Source organism: Primulina huaijiensis, chromosome 14 (assembly GCF_012295235.1).
Source record: "Primulina huaijiensis isolate GDHJ02 chromosome 14, ASM1229523v2, whole genome shotgun sequence".
Classification (NCBI taxonomy): domain Eukaryota; kingdom Viridiplantae; phylum Streptophyta; class Magnoliopsida; order Lamiales; family Gesneriaceae; genus Primulina; species Primulina huaijiensis.
In genome coordinates, this window is record NC_133319.1 from 2942680 (window position 1) to 2959312 (window position 16633).

The following is a 16633-nucleotide window of genomic DNA, read 5'->3' on the forward strand; positions in this document are numbered from 1 at the left end:
CAGTGAAATTGATAGGAATGCTACCGGATGGTACTGTTTTTATGAAGAAAGGTCACGGGGAAAGTGAGGATGATCTTTTGGAATTTAAAACAGATGAAGGTATCTGTCTGTATGTCATTTCTCTTTGCTGTATGTTTGTGATAAATGAGTTGGTTCTTACTATTCCTTTGTTTAAACAGAGCAAGTAATTGATGGGTTGGATAGGGCTGTGATCACAATGAAGAAGGGTGAGGTGGCACATTTGGAAATTGCTCCTGAGTATGCATTTGGTTCATTGGAATCGCAGCAAGAGCTTTATACAGTTCCTCCAAACTCAACTGTGTACTATGATGTGGAGCTTGTCTCTTTTATCAAGGTTAAATATTAATGCTGGATTCTTTTTTAGTGTTAGTGCATTGGTCCGAGTGACAAATTGGAGACTTTATATGTAACCTGGTGTTTCAGGAGAAGGAATCTTGGGACCTGAAGACGGAAGAAAAAATCGAGGCAGCTGGCAAGAAGAAGGAAGAAGGAAATGCACTTTTTAAGGCGGGCAAATATGAGAGAGCCTCCAAGAGATATGAGAAGGTTAAACATTGTGTTTTGATTTTGGAAGACTAGTGTCTACATTTTGTCATGTTGACTCGTGTAAAAATTCATGACCAGGCTGCAAAGTATATTGAATACGACACGTCTTTTAGTGAGGAGGAAAAGAAGCAGTCCAAAGCATTGAAGGTTTCTTGCAACTTGAACAACGCTGCTTGCATGTTAAAACTGAAAGATTATAAGCAGACAGAAAAGCTTTGTACCAAGGTTTGATTTTGTTTTTTCAGCTGTTCCATGTGTGTTTCCCGTTTCTAATACTGTGATCTAGAAGGGCTGATGATGAGCGCCATGTGAAGGTGTTGGAACTCGAGAGTATGAACGTGAAGGCTCTGTATAGGAGAGCTCAAGCTTACACAAATGTAGGAGATCTCGATTTGGCTGAACGAGATATTAAGAAAGCTCTTGAAATTGATCCTGACAACAGGTAGTTTTGTCGTTCTGGCCCAACAATCACAAAGTGATTTTGTTTCATCCCGAAGATTATATGCATATATAATTTTTAAAATTTTTTTGTCCTGAATGGAAATAGGGAGGTGAAGCTTGGGTACAAAGCTCTTAAAGAGAAGGCAAAGGAATACAACAAGAAGGATGCCAAGTTCTATGGCAATATGTTTGCCAAATTACATAAGATGCAGCCTGTTGAAGCTAATATTGTGAGTTGCATCATTCTAGTTTGATATCCTTTGTTCTCCTGACAAAAAATAATTGAACCGAACCAGCTCATTTGTTTGACCGTGATTTCTTTCTTAATATTGAAGCAGAACGCAGCTCCTAAGGAGGCAGAGGCAACGAGCATCGACAGCAAGGCATAATTCAGTGGTGCTCTGATTTTCATATTGTTTTAGAAACCTACTTAGTTGGTTACTGGCGAAGGAACCCGTCTGTTCGGTTATTTGGTTTTGATGCGTATTCGAGTTTGTGAACTTGAATTGTATCCGCATAATCTGATCCGAGATGTTGTCTTTTTCGAATTTAGAGGGAAACGATAATTTCGTCCATTATTGCCGAAATATTATAGTTTTGTTTCATCTTTGAGACATTAATTCCTTCTGTCATAAAAACTCGTTCATAGTTTTTCTCATCTAGGTCTCGATGACTTTCCATAATCTTACTTTTCTACGTAATTACAAATTTAAATGTATAAAATTTTCACTAGTCGAAAAAAATCCACGAAATCTATTAAAAAATTATATTTCACTTCAAAAGCATAAAAAATGTTACTGTGAAGTTTGGGAAACATGTTCTTAATGAATTACATATCGATTAGATTGTTACATAGTTGGTAGCTTGAATTGTTCACATTCTCTCGGTTCCTCCCCTAACATGTAAATTCCACCTGTAATCATATCGGATCTTTTTCTTTTTGTTCAAAAACCTCACATTTCGTATCATAATTTGTTCAAGTTCGCAAAGAAAGAACTTACCATAAACAAGCAGCCGTTGCCTTAACCAAACAGCTAATTGATTTAGCCCTCGTACCAGAATTCTTAAAGTTATGCTTGAAACCAACCTTTGGATTTGCTTCACTTCATAAATAGTATTAGTAACTGGAAGCGCCAGGTAAAATCGCAAGTCCGTATGTTGGATACTTCACAGCTCGAGAATCCTCCCAAGGACGGGAAAATGAGCCGCGCCATGTTAGTCACCTTTGGTAGTGCTGTAATGAGGATGAGAACTTCATGGACGACTTTGACGTCCCATTTAAATTTCTTGCAGAAAGGGGAAAAATTAATTTACAAGATTAGATAACTCAATTACACCATATGCATTTTATTTAGCATCACACCACCATAAAATATGAACATTTGTTAAACGGGATACAAAGGCATATCTAATATCTGATGTTTAAACATGTGAACTACCTACCACACGCACATCATTATCAATGACTTGCAGGAGACTGCCATCTTGTTGCATTGCCTGAACCAGAGGATCTTGCTTTACATTGCTCTCATAAACAAGATGATATATGGTTAAGGTATGGCCTTCATCAAAGGGCTTCAGTCCCATAATCTCAAAGTCGTGAATCATGCTAGTGTTGATTGTCTAACTAGGAGACTTCAAAATTCTTGCATAGATGAAGTAATAAAATTTTGTATAGATTGCTTGCTTGGTCACCGTAAGGGGCAACGATTAGCATAGCATTCTGTTTTTCCCGATTTCAGCTCTGCGCCAGCATTATTTTCATTTAATATTTGGCAACTTCCTAAACACAAACTCGTGTATTTAACCTGACCAGGCCAGAATTAGTGTCTCAAAGATCTCGAGTCAGATTTTAAGTTCCAAACCTGATGGTGTTTAGAAGACCGATCGGAGAAAGCAAAGCATCGACATTTAACGGCTTAGGTAGTGCAATCCGTTCAACAAAGTACTGTAGGTCTTCTCATTCATAAAACCGTCCCTCTTACGAAATTTTTCAACAAGTTCGAAAGCATCATTTCCCCTGCCATCCCTACACATTTCGTCCAACAAGGTCTTATAGGTTAGCAAATCAGGTGACATAGAATTACCCAACATATCAAACAAAGCCTCGGTCGAATCCTCAAACCTCCTTTTCAAGGCCAGACTACAAATCAAGATCAAATAAGTACTCCCCTTGGGAACCAACCCTTTTTCTTTCATCTCCTTGTAGAATCCCAATCCTTGATCCACCCTCCCCTTCTCACATAACCCTTTGGCTATATAACTATATGTATAAGCATTTGGCTCGCAACCATACAACCCCATCTCTCGAAAAACACGAATCGCCTCGTCCATTTCAAGACACTTTGAGTACGCCTTGATTATCATGTTCAGCACAAATGAGTCTGGTATGACCCCATAGGCCTTCATTTGCTTAGCTAACGACCTAACAGCATGCAGATACACATAACATACATTCAACCGATCGAATTTCTTCAAAAGAGAGTTCAGTAGCAAAGCGTACGTTTCCAAATTAGGCTTAGCATCCTCGGATTTGGTCATTTTCTTATATATATCGAAAGCGCGATTAAACAAGTGTTTACGCCCGCAGCAGAACTTAATCATGGCATTAAACAAGGGGAGATTTGAGGGGCAAGCACCGGCGATAACTTCTTCAATCAAAGTCTCCGCCACCCCATAACGTTTACCTGAAATTGCAATCCCAATCATCGTGAGATACGTGAGATCGTCGTGCTTGTAGTATCTCTGCTGAGCCGTCCACCGGAAAATATCGAGTGCCATATCCGGGTCAAGTTGGGATCGTAGGACTAGATCCACGTCGGATTGAGTGAACCCAGGTTTGAGGTTCTGTATCCCTGTCTCGAATTGTTTCACCATTGGTGTTCGGGTGCGCGGATTTACAGAGCGGTAGTGGTCTATACCGGCGGAGTTTGTGGTGGAGAAGCGGCGGATAGCAAGGCGGACGAGGAGGGTTGAACGGAAAAGGAACTTCATCGGTGGTGGTGGTGGGTAAGGTACTAGGTAGCCACTGCCTTCTGTAAAGCTTCTAATAATCTGGGCGAAGATTTGGGCCTGGGCTGTATCGGGTCAACTGTTTGGGCCTTTAGACCCATGCATCAAAATTACATGTTTTAAATTTCTGAAAATAATATCGTAATATCAATTACGCTTGTAGATATCAAACTTTGAAAATAATTTGATTATTTGCATTTCACTTCAATCTTGTCTACACACAATTTACGAATATGCCTACTAGCAAAGTCGAATGAATTTTTTTTCGAAATAGATACAAATTATTTAAACAATGATTTAAAAAAATGTACAAACATACAACACGTATAAATAAACGCGGTATACATAAAAGTATATCTCACCGATCTAAAATTTTAATCATTATCGGTAAGTAAACTTATATATTGGCAAATTATAGTTTCGCAAGGTTTGAAAATTCAATATTGTATTATTTCCTAGAAAGAAAAATCACACATAAAGATAGTCTACGTTCTCTTAAATTTTCTATCATTGCACATTTTATTTATCACAAAGATTTTTACGAGACTGTCTCATGTGTCAATTTTGTGATACAGATCTTCAATCTGACCTGGTTAATGAAAAATTATTAATTTTTATATCAAATATATAATTTTTTTTATAAATATGAATCGAATCAACTCATTTCACTAACTGATAAATGAGTCACTATCTATCAATTTACTTTATTAGGTTGCTTAGACGGTAAGGGAAGCCCAGGGACAAATTTGCCATCACAAACAAACTAATTGAAAAAGCTACAAACTAAATCCAACTAAGACGTACATTTTTATAGAAAGATTATAGTTTTTCTTTAATATTTTGTATATTGTTTAAACTTTACACGCAAAAAAAAAATCATTTTCAGAGAATCTTTCAGATTGTCACGGCAATTTAATATTGATACTAATAATTGCATACCTAATTAAAATAATTAAAAGTCTGAATTTGCAGAAATCTTTTGTTAATCCCCAGAAAGTTTGTATTTTTATTAACCATTTTGTCGTCAAAATATTAATATATACATAGCTAAGGGCATCTTTTCATACCCCCATTAAACTCCACTACTTAACCTTTTTTCTTGTTATTATTATTATTATTATTAATTTTTAAAAATATATATTGGCAATTAATATATTTTTCTAGTCAGAATCTCATCATTGCCAACCTGAGATTCTTCCTATTTCCATTTTCAAATTGAGCAAGTTTCTTGTGAGACGATCTCACGAATTTTTATCTGTGAAACGGAATAACTCTATCGATATTCACAATAAAAAGTAATACTCTTAGCATAAAAAATAATATTTTTTCATTGATGACCCAAATAAGATATTCGACCCACGAAATTGATCCGTGAAACCTTCTCATTCACAAGAGTTTTTGTGTTTCAAATTATGAGTAGCTTTGTAAATTTGTCGTCCAATCAAACACAATTTCTTTCTTCGAAAAATAAATTTAAAATACTTCAGAATTGCAAATACTATTATTTTTTAGGGAACAAATATTACTATTATTATCTCTGAAGTCAGAAAAAGTTTGCCTCAAATAGAAATGGAAAGAGGACAGAAGCTTCAGTTTAGAAATAATCAGTGAAAAATACACTGTTCCCCCCTTAATATGTGCCATAAATTGTGATATATCATTGTCATTTGTATTAAGACTTGAAATGAAAATGATAATGATGTCCCATTCATACAGCATAAGTAGCAGCTGTGTGTAATTGACCCAACCATATTCAAAAATCTTGAAAAAGATAGCAATTAACCTTGTAGAATTCATACACCAAAAACAATAAAGTCACCAAGTCACCGCCAAAATCTTGTTTATTTCGAGTTGAATTGGATATCAGTCTCATAAAATTTTGTGTTATTTCATATTTGAACTAGTTAAAATACTATCTTAATTCCATTACAATGCTCTTGAATATTCTAATATTACAATGGGTACTCAAAAAACATCCCAAAAGAGTAGGAAATACGAAATCAATTGAAGTACAATGAATAATACAAGAAGAATATATATATATTAGCAACTTCTTCTGGCCAGATGAACCACAATTCTGAAATCTTTACACCATATGGCTTTTTTTCACTTGTTTTCTGGGAGCTCTGAATCTTCCATTAAAGACTAGTTTTCACCGCTCAACTTTCACATCACTCGCTTGATCCATCTGAAAAATGCTAAGCAGACCACCTTCCCCGAATTCCGGGAACTGAACGTCACCGAGGAAAACGACTTATTAGCGATGTTCTTCGACATTTTAAGGTCATATTATATGAAACGCAAAGGAAATATTTCAAAATTAACTTACACCAAACCCGACTGGGCTTAAATTTTGACTCGGTTGCCTGTTTGGAGTCGGATTATGCTGGTGATGTACATTCAAGAAAGCTGGTGGAGAGGAATCCAAAGGGTGCATTGGTTTTGGTCCGTTTTCCATGCTACAATCCAGGCCTGGATTTACCGAGGCTAGTTTCATCGACAGGTACTGTAAAAACAACAAAAAATCACAGTAAGATCTTTAATAACAGCCAAGAAAGTCAAGACATCGATTGATTTATCATGAATTTACCTCGACCTGACGTTGCAATGATTGTACATAATTTATGATTTCGTCAAGCATCAGTGCTTTTCCAGTCACCTGAGTCAGAAGAAATGCACAGTGTCAAGTTTCTTGATGGGTTTTTTCTTAAAGAAATTCAAGAAAAGTTAAGCGAACCTAAGTTTTTGTATACCTTGTTACAACCTGGTACAAGATCCTGCAAAAGTTTCATTCTGTCGCTGATTTTCTCTCGTCGGACCTAATCAAACAGCACAAAGATTCAGCGTAATTACACACGATGATCGAAAGATGAAATTTTGTAAGAAAAAAATATGTCAGAAAAATTTTGGCTTACTCTTTCTGCTAAGCTGTGGCTGTCAGTAGCTTGCCCCCTTCTTGCTCTGACATGAATGTAGTCCTTTGGGGGTTCAGGTGGCTTTTGATTAGTCTTTTGTTTCTCATTTTCAACGACGGTTTCCTTCTCTGGTTTAGCACTGCCATTTTCGATTTTGCCTCTTTCTGCGGATTTCGAACGCTTGATATCTGCATCATCATCGCCATCGAACCCCTGATAACACAAGTGTTTCTGTTTGTTTAACTAAATGTGTCCAAACTTTGTTGAACGTGAAGGCAAATTTGCATCCATTGTACTGAATATCGTTACCTTAGCTAAAATGGATCCATCATCTTTAGATTTGCCTCTGGTTACTGGTTTCTTTTTTCTTGAATTCAGCTCGTTCGAGATTTTTGAACCTGTTTCTGCAACTGGGATTTGATCAGAAACAGTAGATTTTTCGTTATAATCCGAGACCAATTCGTTAATCGGCGCTCTGGTTTCACTCATGGATTGGCACAATTTCTGGCTTTTGAGATGCGACTCGTCTTGCTTGATAGAAGGGCTGCTAGAAACTCGGGATAGCTTTCCATTCTCCATCGACGGAGTACTGGCTCTCGGTAACAATCCAGCATTGTTTATCCCCGCAAGTGGAGGTGTCCTCCCATTGAAACTCCATCTGCCGAAGCAAGAAAACTTGGCAGCTCTTTCAGCAAACCCCGGATCAGTGGAAAATGAAGGAATAGGATTCAGAGGCACCGAATATCCCAACTTGGGGGCGTGTATTTGATCAAGAATCGGGAAATTTTTCTTCGGGAGAGAACTTAAAGCAGTACTGCGACAAGAATCATTGGTGTTATTGTTAATATCATGACAATAACCACCCCCCGCCATGCCAATGGTTCCAGACGGTGGGAAAACGCCGGAGTTCCGAGTGCCGCCACCCAGTTTCCCGATCAATTCTTGGAGGAAGAAAGCGTCGGTTGACATTCCAGAGTTGCACGCCGATGGAGAAGACAACATTGAGCTGAAAGCCAACTCAAAATGCGAATATTGGTCGACAGAGGAACTGTGAGTCAACAAAGATTGCTCCGCCTCGGAATTCAGCGCATTCCACGCCATTGGTGTCATGGCTTCGAATTCCAGCAGCTGCGGAGATGAGATCCCGGCATTTATGAAGTACTCCGTATCCATCATCAATAGTTTGTGGAAGGAAAATGAAAGGGTACACCAGAGTGGACAGAAAGTGGCAAACAAAGGAGAAGGGGAGGAAGAAAGATGGGTGCTCATCAAGTTTTATAATGGCGGAAAGGAAAAGGAAAAAAGAGCTTCCTTACCTTTTTTATTTCATAAATTTAAAATTTTTAAAAAGTATACAAATTAGATACATATTAACAGCCATAAATAAATTAATTTATTACATGTTCTTTACCCATCCATCGTTTTGGCTCAAATTTTACAAAAAATTAGTATTATAATATTATGTCCATATGTCATACATAATTTATCATCATATACCTTGTATACGAGATTCAAACAGTAAAAAAATTATAGAGATCGGACCCAAATCAAGAAATTAAGTTAAGTACAAATTTACAAGAGTAGATCTCTTGTCAGGTCAACTCTACCGATATTCACAATAAAAACAATACTTTTAGCATAAAAAGTAATACTTTTTCATGGATCATCCAAATAAGATATTTACCTCACAAAATACGATTCGTGAGACCGTCTCACATAAATTTTTGGCAACTTACAAAAGTTGATTGAGAATGTAATAATTATTTTTATCATATATGATATTAATTTTTTTAAGGTAGCCGGGAAAAGCGGAGGTAGAAAGGGTTAAATGCCGGGCCTTAAACGTCAAACCACCAAATTGTCCACCCTTCTTCAAATTGCCAACTATTTAAAAATATAATTTCAAAATCAAAATTTTTTCAACAACAAAATTAGGAATATGAGAGAAAAATCCAATATGGATTTTGGTTTGGGAAAACAATTTGAGAATATCAAGAAAACTTATTAAATTTCGTTATTTCTTGTTTAAACTAAAAGAAAAAATGAAGGGTAATTGGTAATGGTTGGAGTTTTAAGTAATATTTCCACACATTTAATATATATATATGTCAAGAAAACTTATTAAATTTCTTTATTTNTGGAGGTTGTTATTTTTTATTTTGATTTTATGTATTATTTAATTAGATTTGTACACTTGAAAATGGATGCTTCGTTCTACTTTTGGAGACATAATTTCGAAGGGTCGCTTTAACAAATATCGCTCGTATGTCACCATATTTTCCATGGTATATTTTACCCAAAGTACCGAATGTGGATGATTTATTATGTTTTTCTTTATTAAAAAAAACCCTTATTACAAAATTTTGACTATAGTAACGAGTAATATAATAATTAAAAGAATAGGAAAAATTGTAATTTTGGTTCTAATTATTTGTATTTTCACGATTTTGGTAATTTATTTTGTAAAAATTAGATCTTAGTCATTTATCAGTCATTTTTTAACAAATTCATTCTCATTCATGGGATCACTAATACAACACCTCACACATCATCACAACATCAACAATATGTCAGGAAAAAAAACAAGATAACGCGCTAAGATTCCAATATGATAACATAAATATCAAAAATCGTGAAGAGACAAACATATGATTCTAAAATTTTAATTTTTTTAAAAAATACATTGGTGAGAAAATATTTGAAATGAAACTTTAAAAATAATATTAAAAAGATAGAAAGAAATGACTTAGAAGTGTATTATATGAATTTTATTAGGAATTTGATTAAGTTGGAGGAATTTATTAATATAGATCTTTTATCTCAAATTTTGCAAAAAATAATAATTATTATAGGATACTTTTATCTACACACTTAAGCATATAAGTTAGTATAATGGCTTTTTCCTGAATAATATTCAACTTAATAGAAGGTTGGTACATTAATTTGAACATTAGATTTTGATTCATTTATCATTATTACTATAAATTTTAATTAATTTTTTCATTATAAAATAATGATTTTTTTAAGATAAAAAATGCGTCAGAATTAAATTACTAATATTATAATAATTTGAATCTTATATCATTATTACATAAACTTCTACGTATTGAACNAAAAAAAAAAAAAAAAAAAAAAAAAAAAAAAAAAAGAAGAAAGAAAAGCAAAAGATGAAGATAGACAGCATAAAAATAGACAAACCAGAACGTTAATGTACTAATCTAGTACTGGGTGAATATTTTTAGTAAAAACAAAAGAAACATGCCAAATTGATCAAAAATAGTTATTTTTAAATTATTTAATTTAATATATATCTCGACATTAATGACCATTTGGATTCTATATGAATGATAAACATTTATTCACCAACTTAAGTTTTTGAGTAGTTTTTAATATAATTACATTTAATTAAATTATTTGAAACTAATATAAAAACACAATATAAAAAATTTGTAAGAACAATGTCCTTAAATCAACTATTCAAATAACGAATTTTTTGTTTTTCAATTTTATTAACACAATCTTAAAAAATTCGGATTAAGATATCGAATATTAAAATAAATAAAAAGTAGTTTATAAAGTCACGACTGTATATCACATTAGACAAACTTTTTGGGTTGTTAACTCTCTTAGGTTTATAACTCAACATTGATATACTCATTCAGAATAGGTGTAGCAGAAAAGACGATTTGGAAAAGTCTACAATCGAATCAGTGTCGATAAAAATATTTAATTATAGGTTGAATTAAGGTCCATAAATGAAAAATGAAAAGTGAGTGAAAATCGTCTGTAATGAGCCTCCGCGTATATCAGTATCTCAAATAATGGTCAACAATATTACAAATGTTTCCCGTCAAATATTAAAACTAATAAAGTGTAGATTATAAACTTATTATGATATATCACCAATTAAACTAATATTTTGAAATGATAGCTCTCTCGAGTTTGTAACCAACACGTAATCTTTTCATATGATAATATATATTTTTGAGATGTTATATTCAGAGGAAGAATTAGGACTTGTACAATTTCTAAATATTGCACGTAATGTGTTAGGGTTAAGTCTCATGATCTCATGGATGATGCGTGCTTAAGTCATTCATCGAGTATTTTCAAATAATAATAAAATCTAATGTAAAGCATACGTAAAAGCATATTCTTACTATATATAATAAATTATTATTATTATTATTATTATTATTATTATTATTATTATTATTATTATATGTAGCTATAGTTTTATTGCATCGAGAGAAAGTTTGTTTTGGTCAAATTTNCAAAAAAAAAAAAAAAATGAAGCAATTGGTTGTTCTGAAATTGGGCCTAGAACTTCACATTCCCATTTTATATTTCCCAATGATTGGGTCAATCGATGTTGCCAATTAATTTAAATCGAAATCACACCATTATATTTATAAGTATATTATAAATAAATAAAAGTTCCATGGTAAATAAATTATCGTTTTCTCTTAAAAAAAAAAACTTATCATATCGATTTCATAAAACTAACATATTAAATGAAACAATATTTCCAAAATATCTTTAACTAGTAATTAGTTGGTAAGTGAAAGGTTCTTTTTTATAAAATAAGAAAATAAAAATTGTCAGGTGCAATAATTATCTCTGTTAAATAGATTAATAGAAACATGATGCTCGAGTTACATTACAGTTTAAAATATTTGAATAATAACGTTAACATTATGTATAATTTTTCGTAAAACACAATAAATGCTCGAGTTCTTTTTTTAAAAAAAGTTGACAGATACATGCTTTTTTATAAGTTTTAATTGTATTAATTTAGAGCTTTTTTTACCTACAAATTTCAGGATTAAGGTTAGCGTGTTGGATAGGTGAATGATTGCATTAAATTCCTAATCTCAGCGATGAAATTAGGTTTGGTCGGATTCCCATCGTGAAGAAAACGACGAATTCTACTCATCTACAGATGTATATTTCAAGAATCCAGTCCACAATATTCCAGACATCGATCCTCATTTCCTGTGGAAATTTTTACTACTTAATTTCTGACAAAACATTAATGTTCCATCTAAAATGGGTAAAATACAACAAATTAATGAAAAATTGTATAATTTTTCATAAATTGATGATATTTATACTCTAATTTATGAATAGTTTTTTATATTCAAAATGGAGCATGACCAGCATAAATCGAAGTATAAATAATATTAGCCTTTTAATTTCCATGTACCACTTAGGAATAATAACATAAATATATGATCATTTAACTAATAATAATAAATAAATAAAAAATCTTAAACAAACTTACCCAATTATTTTATATTCATTTATCTCATTTTCAAATTTATTGTTTCAGTTATTCTATCTTTGAATTATTTTCTTCTAGTTTTTAAGATGTTGATTTTTAATTTTTTTATGGATATCTCACTTTTAATATTGCTCAATTATTGATGAACTTGAAATTATAGAAAAAGTCGTGAATTTTAAAATGGTTAAGCGTAATAAATAAGTTAATAAATTTTTTTATTTTATATATACCTATTGTACTCAAATTTTATATTTTTAATTGGATTGAATATTGTAAAACATGTTATGGATANATATCTCACTTTTAATATTGCTCAATTATTGATGAACTTGAAATTATAGAAAAAGTCGTAAATTTTAACATGGTTAAGCGTAATAAATAAGTTAATAATTTTTTTATTTTATATATACATATTGTACTCAAATTTTATATTTTTAATTGGATTGAATATTGTAAAACATGTTATGGATAAAACATTGATAACTTTAATATTTGTTTAAGAAATTTATTTTAAAAATAATATTATTATTATTATTTTTGTCCTAAAGTTTTAAATATATTTTTTGTGATTACGTTTTTATTAAAATATAGTGGGTCTCATGTGAGACCGTCTCACGGATCTTAATCTGTGAGACGGGTCAACCCTACCCATATCCACAATATAAAGTTATACTCTTAGCATAAAAATTAATACTTTTTCATGGATGACTCAAATAAGAGATCCGTCTCACAAATACGACCCGTGAGACCGTCTCACACAAATTTTTGTCATTAAAATATACATGGAAACATAATAATGGTTGTTATTTTGTATATACATATCAAATACTATATTTATATTTTCTATAAATAATTATTTTAAAAAATTATGTCCCTCGTAATTGAATTTTCTGCACCATCCCTGGTACGTACAATTCAAAATTTAAACCATATATTAGTGCAATATTTTGGATTGTTAAACTAACATGAGTAATTTTTTCAGTCCAACAAGGTTAATATTTTTTTTATATTACATGTTTTACATGAAAAAAAATCATATATTAATGGATTTACAGAATATATAGATATATGTATTGATATGTTGTCTATCAACCGTATTCAAATCAGTACTCACTGCTGATGTGATATTCACCTAATAAATGTTAAGAAACATATCAAAATGTCACGTATTCTAGATGCATGTACATAAGAACGATCTAAAATTTAATATCTAATCCATGCTACAACAAAATGACATGCAATTGGTGAGAAACTTTAAAGAAGAGATTAAAATCAAAATTTTGATGTACGAAATAAATAATATTCGTCTCCCTATTCATATTTCATAGGCCAAATTTTTCCTCTTTTTTTTTTCCAACTTAATCGGTTGGCCAAAGAAATGAAAAGGCAGGAAATATATTGAGATGGATTGGAAAAGTTTATCAAATTGAAGTCCAAGGCTCAGAGCGTGCACTTATTACTTATTTTTTAATTTAAAAAATAAATAAAATTTTATGTTATTTTATTTCAACGATTATTTAATGTGTTATAAATATAATAGCTATATTAAAATAAGAACATAAAATTGCAGATTCAGTCCTTAAATTATTAAGAATCTATTTTTTTGTCTAATTTGCAAGCAACTATTCGACAATGGTCCTCAAATTAATCTCGTATTTTTCTCTTGTTTCCCTTTGTTTTACGGTTGAGACAACTCTGAAAAGCTAACTGGCTCAGCAAGAAGACAATAAAATTTTGGCTCTATTCCTTCTTCAGTAACAAGAAAATTGCTTGTTTCAAATAAATATAAAATTGCTCCATTATGTATTAAAAAAATATAAAAATGGAAAATAGCTCATTTATTTTTTCGATAATATATTTAGAAATAAATTGTCATATGGTCATAAAAGCTACACTGGTTTTGTTCATTTTCTGCCATTGGAGTGATCACGCTGGACACCCCTCCGACGTCCATTCACGTGTTTGTTTTCCTGTGTTCAGGATATCACTACAGCTCATTTTTCCTTCATCAAGATTCGGTATATTGCCCAACTCAACTCACCATATTCAACCGGATGACATCAATTAAAATTGGAAAATATTCCACGCACAGGCGCCATATATATTTCGTCCGTTGTCGATATTATTTAATATGATATGTTGTCGACAAATATCCTACACGCTTATTATCGTGGAAATGTGTAAATTGTTGTTTAATGAAATTTACATTAAAAAAAATTAATATTGTTCGAAGCCTTATCTGTACTGAATAATACCTTTTTTTTATCCTAATTCGAGTTAAAACGAAAAATAAAATTTTCAATAATTTTGTAAGATAATACTTAATTTCACGGTACCATTCATATCATAAATTATATAAATTGGCAAATTTATAATAACATTATATTTTATCAAAATAAGCTAAATTGTTGTTTTCTTCTAATTTAATTATAATTGAACGTGAATTCGGAATTTCTGGAATTTGACTATCAAATTATTGTGAAAATTTATTATTGACTTTCAAATGAAATTTTTCATACACTCACTTTTGCTAGCTGTATCCTCTCCGAATGACAGTGAATGTTCATTGTATCCAATCAATCATCGATGTTTTACCACCTTTAAATGGGAGTATCAAGTATTAGAAAACTTATTATTTGTTTATATAGAAATAAATAAATATAATGTGCTTTTTTTAAAAATAAAAATAAAAATAAATAACTATGTAACTAATATCGAAACACAAAAGTGGTTGTGTTTTAAAATTTTTTTGAGTACTTTAAAGTCCCAACTTAATTAATCAAGTGGTTCACGTTTTACCAAAATCTATAATAAATCATAATAATATAATCGTAATATTTAAATCGTACATCAACTCAAAACGTCCACGGACAACGATTCCACCAAACAAAACTATTACTAAAGTGTTTCTATACGAAACACATTATTTGATATTAAAACACACACGCATTCTTTAGATTAATCAGTCACTGAATTGTCGACTTTTGGTTTGTTGCTTGGTAATTCTAATATAATATGATGATATTTTCATGTATCGAGGATAGTACTGTTAGTTGTTCCACATCGGTTAGATAAAATATATGGGAGTTGTATATATGAGCTTGAACAATCCTCTCTTCTTGAGTTAGCTTTTGGGCTTGTGTTAGGTCCAAGTTCCAATTTTAACAGATATTAGTATTTGTAACGGTGACATTATACTCTAATTAATACATAATATCGAGTAGTCGGTGCGTTTTGTCCTTTGTCCTAGTAATGGCCCCTGGTTTTGTGAGACGCCCTACGAATTAATTAGTTATCACATCTCGCATTGGTTTAGTGATAAACAATTTTTGTTTTTCTTTTTCTGTTAAGAAATAGCTCATTTAACATTTATAAAATATTAATTAATAATTAAATTATTAATTTATATAAAATTAATATAATTTAACTAATCAACATCTTCACCGATAAATGAATACATTTGAATAACAACTTCGTGGGTCAAAGTCATGGCCTCACGTAAATTTAGGGTGTCTCAAAGTAAAACCGGAAAATAATATATTTTTTAAAAAATAAATTTAAATGATATTTTTAAGATAATATAAACATTTTTATATGAAAATAAATGTTTTACTCTTTTATTAAGTTGTATGTATTATATGAGTGTCATTTATGAGGAAATATAAAATCGTTAGCATATAATATCTTATTATCTTCGTCGTATTCGTAGAACACGCCACAAAACCTTATTCTCGTGGCAGTGGGAAACAAATTAAAAAAACTATATTTAAGGTAGTTTAAGAGAGATACACACATTAATCGGGATTTGGATCCTCTACTATGTTGAAAACACAGCACTATGTATTGTGCACTTTTTACAATGTGATCATCTCATTTAATCTGACCACTTTTTAAATTTATCTCATATGGTGTAATTTCCACAAAATGATCATGTGATCATCTCGTATAAAAAATGCACAGTATCAAGTACTGTATTTTCAACACAGTAGAGGATCTAAATCCCATTAATCGTGAGTTTGTAAAAGTTTTATTGCAAAAAAATATTTAAGCTATTTAAAACAAATAAAAGACGGAAGAAACCTGTATCGTATGTAAGAAACTATCGGAACATAAAATATTATTTTTGACGTCGTATGGACTAATATGGGCTTGTCTAAGATGAAATTATTACTGTGGGCTTTGACAAAGGTATAGAAAAAGAAGATCGTGCTCTGGCCCAATGGGCCATATTCATCTTACACCGTGTGTCCACGACAAATTCAGCTCAATTCAACCTAGATAATAGATTAGATAAAGTCATCAAAATAATATTTATTTTAATTTAGCAATTTATTTACTTAATTTAAGTTTATTGAACTTTAAAGTAAATCAAGTATTATACGTAAAATGAAGTATAACATTGTTAATATATATA

General features: G+C 31.5%; 3 protein-coding genes across 4 annotated transcripts; 1 reads left to right on the forward strand and 2 right to left on the reverse strand.

Annotated features, from left to right (window-relative positions):
- The first annotated feature begins 6 nt into the window (after positions 1–6).
- Positions 7–1613, forward strand: LOC140957257 (peptidyl-prolyl cis-trans isomerase FKBP62-like). Of its 2 annotated transcripts, none has more exons than XM_073414410.1 (7): positions 7–99; positions 180–355; positions 445–567; positions 646–792; positions 882–1009; positions 1115–1238; positions 1344–1613. In XM_073414410.1, exons 1-7 carry the CDS (start codon positions 18–20, stop codon positions 1395–1397), a joined length of 834 nt encoding a protein of 277 aa, XP_073270511.1. In that variant the 5' UTR covers positions 7–17; the 3' UTR covers positions 1398–1613. The 2 variants fall into 2 exon arrangements, with proteins under 2 accessions (XP_073270511.1, XP_073270512.1); XM_073414411.1 differs by having other exon boundaries at positions 1347–1613.
- Positions 1614–1807: 194 nt separating this feature from the next.
- Positions 1808–4039, reverse strand: LOC140957256 (pentatricopeptide repeat-containing protein At3g25210, mitochondrial-like). The gene has a single exon (XM_073414409.1). The coding sequence runs from the start codon at positions 4000–4002 to the stop codon at positions 2920–2922; it is 1083 nt and encodes a 360-aa protein (XP_073270510.1). The 5' UTR covers positions 4003–4039; the 3' UTR covers positions 1808–2919.
- A 1804-nt stretch (positions 4040–5843) lies between these two features.
- On the reverse strand, positions 5844–8232 carry LOC140957404 (transcription factor bHLH62-like). The gene is made up of 6 exons (XM_073414636.1): positions 7245–8232; positions 6936–7148; positions 6774–6839; positions 6611–6679; positions 6350–6526; positions 5844–6250 (listed from the first exon to the last, which is right to left on the reverse strand). The coding sequence occupies exons 1-6, from the start codon at positions 8202–8204 to the stop codon at positions 6173–6175; spliced, it is 1563 nt and encodes a 520-aa protein (XP_073270737.1). The 5' UTR covers positions 8205–8232; the 3' UTR covers positions 5844–6172.
- Positions 8233–16633: the final 8401 nt, after the last annotated feature.